Source organism: Sus scrofa, chromosome 13 (genome assembly GCF_000003025.6).
Source record: "Sus scrofa isolate TJ Tabasco breed Duroc chromosome 13, Sscrofa11.1, whole genome shotgun sequence".
NCBI lineage: Eukaryota > Metazoa > Chordata > Mammalia > Artiodactyla > Suidae > Sus > Sus scrofa.
Window position 1 is genome coordinate 19496570 of NC_010455.5, and position 14550 is coordinate 19511119.

Here is a 14550-nt window from a genome sequence, read left to right on the forward strand (position 1 = left end):
ATAGGAGGCAGCAGAACAAATATGCGAGGTGGAGGACAGATGAGTGGGAATTACGGATGCAGAACAGAAAAGAGAAAAAAGATTGAAAACAAATGAAGAGAGTCTCAGAGAACTCTGGGACAACGTGAAACACACCAACATCCATATTATAGGGGTGCCAGAAGGAGAAGAGAGAGAGAAGGGGACAGGAAAAATATTCCAAGAGATAATAGCCAAAAACTTCCTCAACGTGGGAAAGAGATAATAGCCAAAAACTTCCTCACTCAAATCCAGGAAGCACAATGAGTACCATATAAAATAAACCCAAGGAGGAATACACCTGAGACACACATTAATCAAACTGACCAAAATTAAAGACAAAGAGAAAATACTGAAAGCAGCTAGGGAAAAGAAACAAATAACATACAAGGGAATCCCAATAAGGTTATTGGCAGATTTTTCAGCAGAAACTCTGCAGGTCAGAAGGGAGTGGCATGATATACTTACTTAACATGATGAAAGGAAAAAACCTCCAACCAAGATTACTCTACCCAGCAGGGCTCTCATTCAGATTTGAAGGAGAAATCAAAACCTTCACAGATAAGCAAAAGCTGAGAGAATTCAGCAACATTAAACCAGCCTTACAACAAATACTAAAGGAACTTCTCTAGGCAGAAAAGACAGCAATAGGAAACAAAAATGCCACAAATGACAAGGCTCACCAGTAAAGATATATATACAGTAAAGATACGAAATCATCCATGCACAATTATACCACCAAAATCAGAAATCATGAGAAGAGGTGGGTGCAAATGCAGGACACTGGAGATGAACTTGTAATTAAGAGAACAACAACTTAAAACAATCTCATATACATATAAACTCATATCAAAACTTCAGAATAACTGCAAACCAAAAATATACAATTGATACACAAACAAGGAATCTCTGGAGAAGAAATATATCTCATAGTAAATAAGTGCATAATCCACCATGAAGGGGGTCATTTGACATCATTCTTGGAATGATGAAGTCTTCTTACATCTGATTCTGATTTCCTCTCCATCAAAGAATTTATGATAATTTAATTAAATAATGCAACTGTACAATTAAATAATACAGTTCTACAACTGTAGTATTAATAACCATTTCTCTCCATGGTACAATGTAACGTCTATAATGTCTTGTTTATCACATCACCTAGAATGGTGTAATGCCTATACTGAAGAATCAATGAGATGGAACAAATTGTGAGGACATATTTATATAGTTACACTGTTTTTTAACAAATTTATGCATTTTATATTTTACTTATTTTCAGAGGGTATATTATTTTTGTTATTCTTACCAGTTAAGTTATTCTTTTTATTATGCTATATAAAATATTTAATGGTATATTAGGCTTTCTTTATAAATTTTAGTTGCATAATATAACAATTTTAATATAATACTAATTTTTAAAGAAAAATTGAATCGCTTCTCGGCCTTTTGGCTAAGATCAAGTGAAGAAAAATTGAAATGCAATAGATAATACTAAATAGTAAGGATGAAAGCCATACAAAATGGGATAAAGTATAGAATAAATTTCCTATTTGTCTCAGCATATTTTCCATTCCACTTCTCCAGAGGGAGTCACTTAATCTGTTTCTTAAGATCCATGATATAATAATTTGTGCAAATGTAATTGTGTTTAAATGTATGTATTTTATCCTGTAAAAAAAAATAAATAAAATTAAAAAAAAAATTGATCTGCAACAGACTAGCAATGAAAAAACTGGTCCTTCACCACAGGTAAACCCGAAAAGTGAGGGGGCAAATTAAATTATAAATTATTAGTGTTACAAAAAAGTAAAATACACAGTATAAAATTTGAAAATATGAAGTAAAAATCTATAGCAGTACACTCAGAAAGTTTTTTTGGTTTTGTTTGTTTTTGTTTCAAAGGGAACCTTTTTTTTTTCTTTTTTTTAGCTGTGCCTATAGCATGCACACATTCCCAGGTCAGGGATCAAACTTGTGTCACAGAAGTGACCTGAGCAACAGCAGTGACAATACCAGATCCTTAACCAGCTGAGCCACCAGGGAACTCCATCAAAGGAAACATACTTATTTAAATAGCCTTAAAATCTTTTATGTCTTGGCAAACTAAAATGTTAAGTAGCAGATCTCTAGGTTATACAAAATTATGATTTTGCATTTACAGAGTACTAATAGTGTTAACAAAAACTATGAAAAAAAGTAGATCAAGCTCTATAATGATTTATAAATAAATAAAGTTAACTTACCCATTGCTACATAGGACTTAAATCGTGTTGATAATCTGTCCACAAAGGCACTTAAAATTTCCAATCCCATTAATGACACCTACAGATAGAAAGAAATTTTAACGAATACAAATTACTGATACATACTTTTTTTTCTTTTGGCCACCCCATGGCATATGGAGTTCCTGGGCTAGGGATCAAATCCCAACCACAGTTGCAAACTACACTGCAGTTATGGCAATGCAGGATCCTTTAGACCACTGTGCTGTGCCAAGGATCAAACATGCGTCCTGGCATTGCAGAGATTATGCCAATCCAGCTGCACCACAGTGGGAACTCTTACTAATTCGTATTTTAATATCAGTATACAATTGCTGACATATAAAGATCTTCGTATATATCCAAGTTTTAATAAAAATTATGAGATTGAGAGCATTCCCATTGTGGCTCAGTGGGTTAAGAACCTGACTAGGATCTATGAAGATGTGGGTTTGATCCCGGCCTCACTCAGTGGGCTAAAGATCTGGTGTTGCTACAAGCTACACCACAGGACTCGGGGATGCAGCTAGGATCTGGTGTTGCTGTGGCACAGGCCCATAGCCTGGTAAATTTCATATGCCACAGGTGAGGCCCTAAAAAGACAACTGGAAAAAAAAAAAAAAGGAGACTGAGATATTCAGGGTGACAGGGTGAACAGTCATGAGCTTAGGGCATCCTATTCTCAAATAATAATGTGCAAATGAAGGGAGATAGTTATAGAGCATATCTGGCAAATGTTAATAACTGGCAAATTAGGTGAAGGGTACACAGGATTTCACTGACTATACCTGCAACTTTCTTGTAATGTTGAAATGTTTCTTAAATGAAATAGTTTAAAAAATAAAAAGAACACCTTTTATTACAGAGGAATTCTAGCTTCTGCCTAGGATGAAGAAATTGGGGGAAAAAAAATCACTCCCATTATAAACAAGAAAAAGCCAAATAATCAACAAAACAGTAACTGTTCTTGAATCCATCAGAAAACTAAGGCTGTACAATAATCATCTAGCTTGAAATCTTAAGGACAGACAGATGCCCCCAAGGAGAGATAAGCAGTAGGTCACACATGGCAGAGGAAGGGAAAATGAAGCAGTGATGCAAGAGTGTAAAAAGAATTCAGCTATGTTCAATTCACTGCTGATAGCTGGACGTAGGCTAGCATGAAAACACAGAATCTCTATTAGCTACAGACGGAAGGAGAGTTCAAACCCACTTGAAGGCTCTTTCTCTACAAACCTGCACTAGACACTCAGGCTCAGGACTAGGCAGGAGTTATGGGCAAGTCTCTCAGAGGTTACAGGTCTTAGAGCCAGGAACTGAACCTATACCACAGCAGTGACAATACTGGATCCTTAAACAACTGAGCGACCAGGGAACCCCAAAATCCAATAATTTTTAAAAAGAGATACTGAGACTATGAGAGTTAATAAACAAGTTAACTGAGATAAGCAGAAAAATGGCTTCCCGAAGGTGTTCACATCCTAATTCCCAGAGCCTGTGAATACATTACCTACATGACAAAAAGAATAACAAAAATGTGGTTAAGAATCTTAAGATAGAGAATAATCCTGGGTCCAAGAGTCCTTATAAAATAGAGAGAGGTTGGAGAGTTGTCAGAATCCGAGAAGATGTGATGACAGAAGCACTGATCAGAAATATTGATTTGACGATGCTATACTACTGGCTTTGAAGATGTAAGAAAAGGCCATAAGCTAAGAATGTAAGCAATTTCTAGAAGCTGGAAAGTTCTCCAAAGTGTGCAAAAGGAACACAATCCTGCTAAAACCTTATTTCAGACTTGTGACCTCCAGGACTGTAAGAAAATAAATGTATGTTGTTTTAAGATGCTAAGTGTGTGATAACTTGCTACAGCAAGTTACAGCAGCAATAGGAAACTAATATACTAATGAATCATAATACGTCAACCTTATGTGGATTCTGATTTTCCTTTCTTTTTTTTTTTTTTTTAAAGGGTGGCATGTGCAACATAAGGAAGTTCCCAGGCTAGGAATTGAATCAGAGCTGCAGCTGACACAGCAATGTCAAATTCAAGCAGCGTCTGCGACCTACACCACAGCGCACAGCAACACCGGATCCTTAACCCACTGAATGGGGTCAGGGACTGAACTCGTGTCCTCAGGGATACTAGTCGAGTTCATTACAAGTGAGCCACATGGGAACACCCTGGTTTTTCTTAAAATATCTAAAGAGTTCTCTTATGAAGAGTGGGTTAAGGATCTGGTGTTGTCACTGCAGTGGCTTGGGTTGCTGCTGGGGCACAGGTTCAATCCCTGGCCCAAGAACTTCCACATGCTACAGGTGTGGCCAAAAAAAAAAAAAAAAAAAAAAATTAAAAATTTTGCACAACATTTTTAAAAACTGGAAATTTGAACCCTGGATATCTGATATCAAAAATTTTTATATATAAGAACAGAACTGAAGTTATGCTAATTTTTGGCCAGGCCCACTGCATGCATAAATTCCTAGGCCAGGGATTGAACCCAAGCACAGCAGTGACAATGCCAGAACCTTGAACCCACTGAGCCACCAGGGAACTCTGAGGTTATAATATTTTTTTTTATTTTAAGAGCACTTACCTTTGAGGCACTAACTAGAAAAACTTACAGATAAAACAATTTATTTGCGACTTGTGACAAAATCAGAATTACAAATATATCAAGTCTTTCCCCAAAAGATGATATTCAATGCAATTCCATTAAAAAGTTAAAATTTTTGGTGCAACTTGACTAGCTGATTCTAAAATTCACATGGGATAATAAATAAAGGTGCAGTAATAGCCAGTATATTTCAAATAATCTGGTGGGTGAATGTGATTCAGCAAATAACAAGATTTACCACAAAGCTACAAATAACTTTCCTGAATTTCCATTTAGACATCTTTCGACTTTGATTAAGAGTCCTTTCAGTAGAATTTTAAAACCTGCAAAAAAAAAAAAAAAAAAGAAAGAAAGAAAGAAAAAAAGAAAAAACCACTAGAGCAAAATTCCAATCTGTTCCTCAACACTTCCTTAGGACCTCAAACTCAAATGCCTTCATTCAGATCCCATTAAAAAAAAAAAAAAAAAGCAAAAATAATGTACTTTTAGAGTTCACTGATGGTTCAGTGGGTTAAGGATCCAGCATTGCCACTGCCTCAGCTATGGTCCAGATTCAATCCCTGGCCCAGGAACTTGCTGCACGCCACAGGTGGGGTCAAAAAAAAAAAATACAAAAGCAAAAATAACATACTTTTTAACAGGCAGAAAAATAAAAACTAAAAAACGAAATGTGGGAGTTCCCGTCGTGGCGCAGTGGTTAATGAATCCGACTAGGAACCATGAAGTTGCGGGTTCGCTCCGTGCCCTTGCTCAGTGGGTTAACGAACCGGCGTTGCCGTGAGCTGTGGTGTAGGTTGCGGCTCGGATCCCGCGTTGCTGTGGCTCTGGTGTAGGCCAGTGGCTACAGCTCCAATTAGACCCCTAGCCTGGGAACCTCCATATGCCATGGGAGCGGTCCAAGAAATGGCAAAAAGACAAAAAAAAAAAAAGCGAAATGTGGGCTAAGACCAAGCTTAAATTTTAGGGTGTTTTTAAGACACAAAACTGAAATTTTAAAAAATGTGTGAAATGTTATTAATTCTAAAAAGTCCCAGCAACTTTAAAGGTACATTTTCCCATTCTTTCTCTCTCTTTTTACCTCTGAATCACAAGTGGTTGAATATATTTGAGTAATTTGATGTCAATAAACTCACATGCAGGTTGTCAACCTTGTCACAGTTTCAATTCAATATAATGCTTAATCTTCCAAATGTTTTAAATCAGAAATGTTGTCAACCAAAAACAGAGTTAAGTAAGATTCCTGCTGTGGTGCAGCAGAAACAAATCCAACTAGTATCCATGAAGGTGAGGGTGTGATCCCTGGCCTTGCTCAGTGGGTTAAGGGTCCAGCACTGCTGTGAGCTGCGGTGTAGGTCGCAGACAGGGCTCCAATCCTACACTGCTGTGGCTATGGCGTGGGCTGGCGGCTGTAGCTCTGATTCAACCCCTAGCCTGGGAACTTCCATATGCCACTGATGTAGCCCTAAAAAGCAAAAAAAAAAGGAGTTCTCGTCATGGCTCAGTGGTTAACGAATCTGACTAGGAACTATGAGGTTGCAGGTTTGATCCCTGGCCTTGCTCAGTGGGTTAACGATCCGGCATTGCCATGAGCTGTGGTGTAGGTTGCAGATGCGGCTCGGATCCCATGTAGCTGTGGCTCTGGCGTAGGTCAGCAGCTACAGCTCCAATTAGACCCCTAGCCTGGGAACCTCCATATGCCATGGGAGTGGCCCAAGAAATGGCAAAAAGACAAAAAATAAATAAATAAATACACACACACACACACACACACACACACACTCTTAAGTAATTGCATGAGACAGTAATGACTACCCCCAATATAGGAAACACAACTAACAAATTTCCATGTAAAAGCCAGAAATCCTGACCACAAAAGTTCTGGAAATCTAGGAAGGACACAAGCTTAATTCATAATCACAGATGTTTCTCCAACATTAGTGGAACAAAAAAGGCATGTATTATTCATAACCATATTATTCATAACATGCATACTCCTGTAATGCTCCTTCTCTCATTAGGAAATACTGTAGGTTTATGGAATCCCGCCCCCACACACAAATTAACTCAGCACCTAAGAAAATGACTAACAGAATGATACAGAATAATTGGCAAGTGAACATGTATGCACAGACCCAATGAATTAAGCATGATGGCTTACAAATTTTGAAAACCTGAAGAGAAATAGCAGGTAATTTTTATAAAAATATGTAAATAAAACTATTTCCCTCAAAAAAGGAGAGAAACAAATAACTTAAAATACTGATTAATTCTAGGTAGAGTGAGGGGGACAAGACAGGAAGTTTAACCCAGTATTTCCACTTCTAGACACATGCTTAACAATTATTCTCATTGAAGGTGACACATAATAGTCTTCCCTGGAGCTGTGTAGCCCAAAGGAACATGCCATACCTGGTGGCCCTGCTGCCAGTCACTCACTGTACAACAGAAATTGGCACAACATTTTAAGTCAACTATACTCTAATTTAAAAAAATTTTTACTGTGAGTTTTGGATTAGTAGATGCAAACTAGTGCATGTGGAGTGGATAAGCAATGAGATCCTGCTGTATAGCACAGAGAACCATATCCAGCCACTTGTGATGGAACATGATGGAGGCTAATATGAGAAAAAGAATGTGTATAACTGGGTCATTTTATACAGGAGAAATTGAGAGAACATTGTAAATCAACTATAATAAAAAATAAAATTAAAAAATTTTAAATTCTCTTTGATGGAGTTCCCGTCGTGGCGCAGTGGTTAACGAATCCGACTAGGAACCATGAGGTTGTGGGTTCGGTCCCTGCCCTTGCTCGGTGGGTTAACGATCCGGCGTTGCCGTGAGCTGTGGTGTAGGTTGCAGACGCGGCTCGGATCCCGCATTGCTGTGGCTCTGGCATAGGCCGCGGGCTACAGCTCCGATTCAACCCCTAGCCTGGGAACCTCCATATGCCGCGGGAGCGGCCCAAGAAATAGCAACAACAACAACAAAAAAATAAATAAATAAAAAAAAATAAAAAAAATAAAAAATAAAAAATAAATTCTCTTTGAAGTTATCAGAGCATAGAGCCTACTTCATGTAGGGAGAGGGTATAGGGGAGGACACACACACGGTTTTAGTATATTTTTCTATAAATGCAGCTAGCAGGTAAATCAAGGGACATGTGTGCTTTCATTTACTGATTCAACTAATACAAAGGCCTGGAATAAATGCTGGAAGGTGGGTACATACAGTAATGGGAGTTTTAGGAAATTCTAATTCCTTCAATTTTCTCAGTGAAGTAGAAAGCAAAGCCATTAGCTGAGAGTGATGATGGAAGAAGGGTTATTGACAGGTCTGAAGGGAGAGGAATAGATGTAAAATATTTGTCTAAGTGAAAGAATGAATGAATCAAGAAAATATAGGATGACTACCAGGCACCAATGAGGATCCACTGAAAGATCAGGAATTTAAGATGGAATCAGGAGTTCCCGTCGTGGCTCAGTGGTTAACGAATCCGACTAGGAACCATGAGGTTGAAGGTTCGGTCCCTGCCCTTGCTCAGTGGGTTAACGATCTGGCGTTGCCGAGAGCTGTGGTGTAGGTTGCAGACGCGGCTCAGATCCTGCGTTGCTGTGGCTCTGGCGTAGGCTGGTGGCTATTAGACCCCTAGCCTGGGAACCTCCATATGCTGCAGGAGCGGCCCAAGAAACAGCAAAAAAAAAAAAAAAAAAAGACAAAAATAAATAAATAAATAAAAATAAAATGGAATCAGAGGTTTTATGCTTTTCTCCATATACCTTGCAGGTGGGTAGATTGCATTTTATCAAATGAGAACCACAAAGCAAGAATGAGGAGGGAAAAGAGAATTTTAAAATGAATGTAAGGGTGTGACTGACCAGGATATTTATACTTAGATAAGAGGGAGAATGGGACAGTTAAAACTCATATGAATTAGATGTCACAGAGGGTGGCTAATCTTTTTAAGATGGTATACTCAGAAAAATAATGTTCAGAATTTAGAGTTCTAGGAGTTACTCTCATGGCTCAATGGGTTAAGGATCTAGCATTGTCACTGCAGTGGCTCAGGTCACTGCCATAACACAGGTTAGATCCCTGGCCTGGGAATTTTCACATGTCATGGGCACAGCCCCATCAAAAAAAAAAAAAAAAAAAAAAAAAGAATTTAGAGTTCTAGAATACCACCATCACCAACAGCAGTGCACTTGTGAAGTCTGAATCACCAGCAACCACACACCTGTCGTGGTTGGAATTGGCAGTGGTAGCATTTATAGCAACATGTACTAGTGGAGCCATTTGACTATCATTATGCCTTCTTAGGTAGTCAGGCTGGCACATTTGCATAATGAAATATATTTTATCCCATTATAAATTATGTGTAGTTTTCCTTTATAGTCTAGTTTGGACATTATTTGGATTTTATAAAATGATGTGTACTTAGTATTATGATAAATTTAATTTCAGGATAGTAAAGGGGGCATTAAAAAAGGGCACCGAGGAGTTCCCTGGTGGCACAGTGGGTTAAGGATCTAGTGTTGTTACTGCTGTGGCATGGGTTTGATCCCTGGCCCAGGAACTTGAACATGCCCCAGGCACAGCCAAAAATAAAGAATGAATTGAATCTGACAGAATCACTACCCTAGAGAAACTCTCATGCACATATATAAGGTGACAATGTGAATAGTAAATTATTAAAAACAAACTGGATGTTTTACCTACGTGGCAGGTAAAAGGAGCGACAACATACATATATGCAGATAGACTTCACACACTTTTTTTTAGCAAACTAAAAATTTAAGAAATTGATGGTTTATTTAAAAAAAAATACAATCAAAGTGATGCTGACATTGGAAAGTATCATCCTTCAAATGGCAAAAGGTCTTGGTTTCCAAGAAAAGACTTGAAATCCTAGCACATTATTATCCCTGCACTATGTTGTTATGTTATTCATTGTTTTCTCCATTTTTAGAGTCAACTTATTGTTATAGTTGCAGATAGACACAATTTTTAAAAAATGAAAGTAGAGCTGACAAATGACAGGATACTCACAAGGTTTACAAAAGTATAGAAAAAGAAAGGAGTAGTAAAATCCTAATCTCCCTTGGTTCAAGTACTCCACCAATTTACCAGGTCTATTACCTAAGGCAAGGTACTTACATCTTCTTAGTTTCTACAAAATGAGGAAACAGTAGTGACTTTCTAAGGCCACCGCAAAGATTGAAATGAGATAATGGAAATATAGCACTTGAGACAATGCCTGATTCCAAGGACTCTTTAAATAGTGGGTATCATAGTTCAGTAAATTTTATAAGGGATATTTTATTGCTGTAATACCATTTTAAAATTGGGGGATTCCTGAAATCACAGGACCAAAGTCAAATGCCAGGGCATATATAGTTTATATAATATACACACCTATTCCAACATTTTTAATCTTCATTATGATTTCTCTACTGAGCCGAAGAACCCAAATGTCTATTTAACATCTCAATTTGGATGTCAAACAACCTTCTAAAAACCTAACTTTTTACATTCTTCACCCAACTTTTCTCAGTCTTCCCCATTTTAGTAAAAAGCACCTGTCTTGATGCCCAAGCAATGCAATCACCCCAAATTCCTCTCTCAATCCTCATATTCAGCAAAAGGAAGTGCTGTTGGCTCCACGACATCATTTGCCAAATCTTCCCCTTCTCAGTACTGCCAGCCTTAGCACCATCACCTCCCTACTTTTGCTTCTTTACCGGCCACGCTCCACAAAGCAGCCATTCCTCTACATAAAACCTTCCAATGACTTAGAATAAAATCCTATCAAATTCTTTCTTCCTGCCTTCCTCAACTTCATCTTTACACCTCACTCAACTGTAAACTCAAGCTATGCTGCCCTTCTTTGTGCTCCTTAATCGAACTAGGATTTCTGCATTTGCAGCTTCCTCTGCCTAAAGGCATTCTTCACCCCAGTATTTCTTTTCTGTCAGCACTCAAATTTCACCTTACTTCCATTACTTCCAAACAGTCTCATCTTCCCCTCATTCTTTCACATCAGTTGATTTACAAGCCCTTGTTATCATGAAACTATCCAATTTGGATAGCCATCTGCCTTCCTCCATCTAAACAGGCTCTCCTGGACAGGAGGGATCTCACTCTCCCCTCCTTTAAATCACTCTCATTGAGGTCTTCAATGACCAACTACCTAAAATTCCAACAGCTGCACCCTGCCCAACACATCCTACTTCTTTACTGCTTTTCTCCAAAGCATGTATTACTAACTAACCTACTACAGATTTTAGTTACTTACCTTGTTTATTCCCCTGTCCCCCCCAGAATCTACGCACACAAAGGCAAGGACTTTTATCCTTTTTTTCCCCTACTGTATCCCAAGTGCCCAGAAGAGTGCTTGCAATTAATATCTAAATGAAGCTCAGTGAATGAACCTGTCTGGTCTTGCTCACAGCAGGGTCCCCAATATCCAGAAAAATACCCAGCATATAGTAAAAGTCACTCAAATTCACTGAAGCAATGACTGCTAAAAATACTCAAATTCTGAAGTACTATCAAATCTAAGAAAAACTATATTTTGTTTAGCACAATCTAAAATTTAACTACATTTCTATTTGTGTGTATGTTCAAAAAATTCTCAGCTTTCTTTTGGCACAGTGGGTTAAGGATCCAGACTGCAGTGGCTTGGGTCACTGCTGTGGTGGGGGTTGGATCCGTAGCTGGGGAACTTCCACATGCTGCAGACTTGGCCAAAAATAAAATTCTGACACCCTTTTTTCAAAAGATTTAAATATTCATTGTATCCGGAGTAAAAAAAATGATGACCTAGCTTGATAACTAATTAGAATACCTGTCTCCCCAGCAATGTCAGAAAAGCAGAAAGGAGAGAACTAAGGAGTCAGGAAAGAAAAATCAGAATTGATGAATTAATGTCTTTGACTAGTCAAGAGGGCATGGGATACACATGCTCTCAATACACATGGGGAGGGATGGGTATAAGTGAGAAAAAGATTTTATTCACTCTAACAGAGAAGGTAGAGTTATATGGGCACAGCTTCAAGGAAGTATGTACATGAGGTTGTGGGAGTTTTCTGATGGCTGAAATTGTCTCAGACTCCAATATTTACTGAGGAGCATAGAGAATGTGTAGTAAAGAGATAAGAACTTGAGTCAGATCCTTGATGGATTCTAACTCTTAAGGACCAGTTAAAGAAAAAACATAGCACTGAGTGGAAGTAGTGCTTAGTGACATAAAGAAAAAAAAAAAAAAGGGATACTATATAATCACAGAAGCCAAGAATATGTTTCAAGGGGCAACTTGTCATTCACTAATGGTACAGCTGAGGAGTGAGACGGCCCAAAGCCAGTTCAACCACAGCCAGAGTAGAAACACATCAACCACTTGGAAAGCAGAGCAAACATTACCAAGGAGCTAACTTTCTCCAACAGCCTATGCTGTCATACAAAATCAACTATTGTGAGGGTGTATGCCCTTCTTAGAGTGTAAATTTAGCTTCTTTCAAAGAAGTAAGACTAATTCCTGATACAGTAATGATATATTCTCACATATTAACTTTTTCCAAAATTTTAAAAATTATAGATGGCATAATGGAGCAGTGAGGTGGTTCATTGTTTAACTTTGTAAAAAGTCAAACCCTTCCAAAACTCATATAACTTTCAAAATTAAATCTGTATAATAATTCTAGAGCTTGCCTTTCTTCTCTATGATGATAATGCTTTTGAACTACAGCCTACTCGCTGAGTTATAAATATATACTACTAAGAAGAATCACTTCATCCACGGGACCGTGGGCCAGCATTTTAAAGCAACACTGCCACCAGAAGACTAAAAAGAAAAGTTACCGCTAAAAACTACAGTACAAGCTGATTACAGAATATTTATCTGGCCTCCCAACGTGGCTACATCACAACGTGCTTGCCACGGGCTCTTCAGAAACACTCATTCCTTCCTGTATCTCATACTTATATTTATTTATTTTTCAGCATCATATAACTTGCTACCGCATGGTTTCAAATTCGAGTCAGTCAACTGTGACAAAACAAAATGACAGAGAGCGTTCAACTGTTTTCTGTCGACTACATAAGCAAATAAATAATGCCATGGGTTCAGCATCTTTCATTAGGTTTAACGGTAAACTTCATCAGGAAATTTATGCAGCGCTAAGGACGCCTTGGAGACGAAAAGCACAACCTTCTAGACACAAAAATTATATGAGAGAAAAGAAACAGTCGACTAAGTAGAATAAAAATAACTAATGAAGAGGGATTAACTTAACCTCTCTTTTCAACTTAAAACCGTATCCTCATGTCCTACATTTTGGTTTGGGTAGTGTTTACATAGGAACATACAAAATGTAAAACATCTTCGAACATTTTATGCTTGTAAATGACCACTGATTTTTAAAATGGGTGATGAAACATTATATTCCAATGCCAAGAACTCCGCACGGTGTCAGGGAACCGCTAAATTTGTCATTGTTCACAATGGTGGAAAAAGTTGGTCGTGGTGGGAAGTCGGTCTCCGGCTCGCGTTCGGAGAGGCAGGCTCGCCAGCGGGGCCGCGTCGGAGGACTCCCCGGGGGCTGGCCCGGCCCACCCCGCACGTCCGGAATTAAAGGGCTGGCCGGAGAGGGCGTGCCCGGCCTGGCCGCGCCGCCGCCGCTTACCCGGTAGTTGCTCGAGCCCACCCAGCCGGTGAGAGCGTCGACCGTCTTGCCCAGACAGCCCAGGTTCTCCTCCAGGTCCGGGATGGCGCCGGGGACGCCGAGATAGAGCAGTAGCTCCTGGCCGACCTGCAGACGGCCGCCGACGTCCTTCTGCTGCACCTGGGCGCTGAAGTACTCCATGCTGCGGGGCTCCATGGCCCCGCCCGCTGGCCCGTCAGGGGCCAACTTTCGCCGAGCGCCACCCAGCCGCCAGCGCGGAGCCCCGCGGGAAGGGGCCGGACGCGATCGTGCCGGCCGAGACGCGGCTCGCGGGCCGCGACGGGCGGCGGGAGCAGCGCCAGGCGCCGAGCAGCCCCCGAACTAGTCAAACTCGGCGCCCCCCGCGCTCCAACCCGCTTCAGAGGCCGCGGCCGCCGGCGACGTCAGCACGCGCGTGACGTCAGCACGACGCTGGCGAGCGCCCGCCCGCCTGTACCGATTCGGGTTTGGCAGTCGGGGCGCGAACCGCTGGGGGCAGTAGGACGTCTGCTGGGCGTTGGGGTCGGGGTGTGTTGACCATGCCGGGAAGCCGACCGCTCTCTGCCACGCGCCATCGCAGCCCTGTACCCTCGCCCTGTAAAATCTAGATCTCTTCCAAGTTTTCCTCCACTTGAAATCAGTACTTGGGAAAGTTTCTGGTACTTGGAATTCCCCTTCCCCAAGCCCACTCTCATTTTTTGTTTTGTTTTTTGTTTTTACTTTGCAAAATACACGTCCTCATAAAAAAAGAAAAACATCATGACCCCTGCTTCTAGTCACCACCACTGGTTGAGTCACAATGTGAGGCTTTTTTTTTTTTTTTTAAACAAAGGTTTAATTTACATAGAGTAAAATGAACAGATTTTAAGTGTGCCGTCCACGCATTTTAACAAATGTATTCACCAGTGTGGCTAGTTAGCATCCTCAATAAGACAGAACATCACTCCAGGA

At 39.9% G+C, this 14550-nt stretch overlaps 1 protein-coding gene across 28 annotated transcripts in view; it reads right to left on the reverse strand.

Moving 5' to 3' along the window:
- CLASP2 (cytoplasmic linker associated protein 2) overlaps positions 1-14020 on the reverse strand; it is a 205160-nt gene extending 191140 nt beyond the window's left edge. For 19 of the 28 annotated variants that reach the window (XM_021071596.1, XM_021071590.1, XM_021071569.1 and 16 more), the window contains exons 1-2: positions 13582-14009; positions 2265-2343 (exon numbers count right to left, since the gene is read on the reverse strand). In XM_021071596.1, coding sequence (XP_020927255.1) covers positions 2265-2343; positions 13582-13776 — 274 coding nt within the window. In that variant the 5' untranslated portion in view covers positions 13777-14009. Of the gene's footprint in view, positions 1-2264; positions 2344-13581 lie in introns of all 28 variants that reach the window. The other 9 variants (XM_021071595.1, XM_021071589.1, XM_021071588.1 and 6 more) reach the window with 6 other exon arrangements.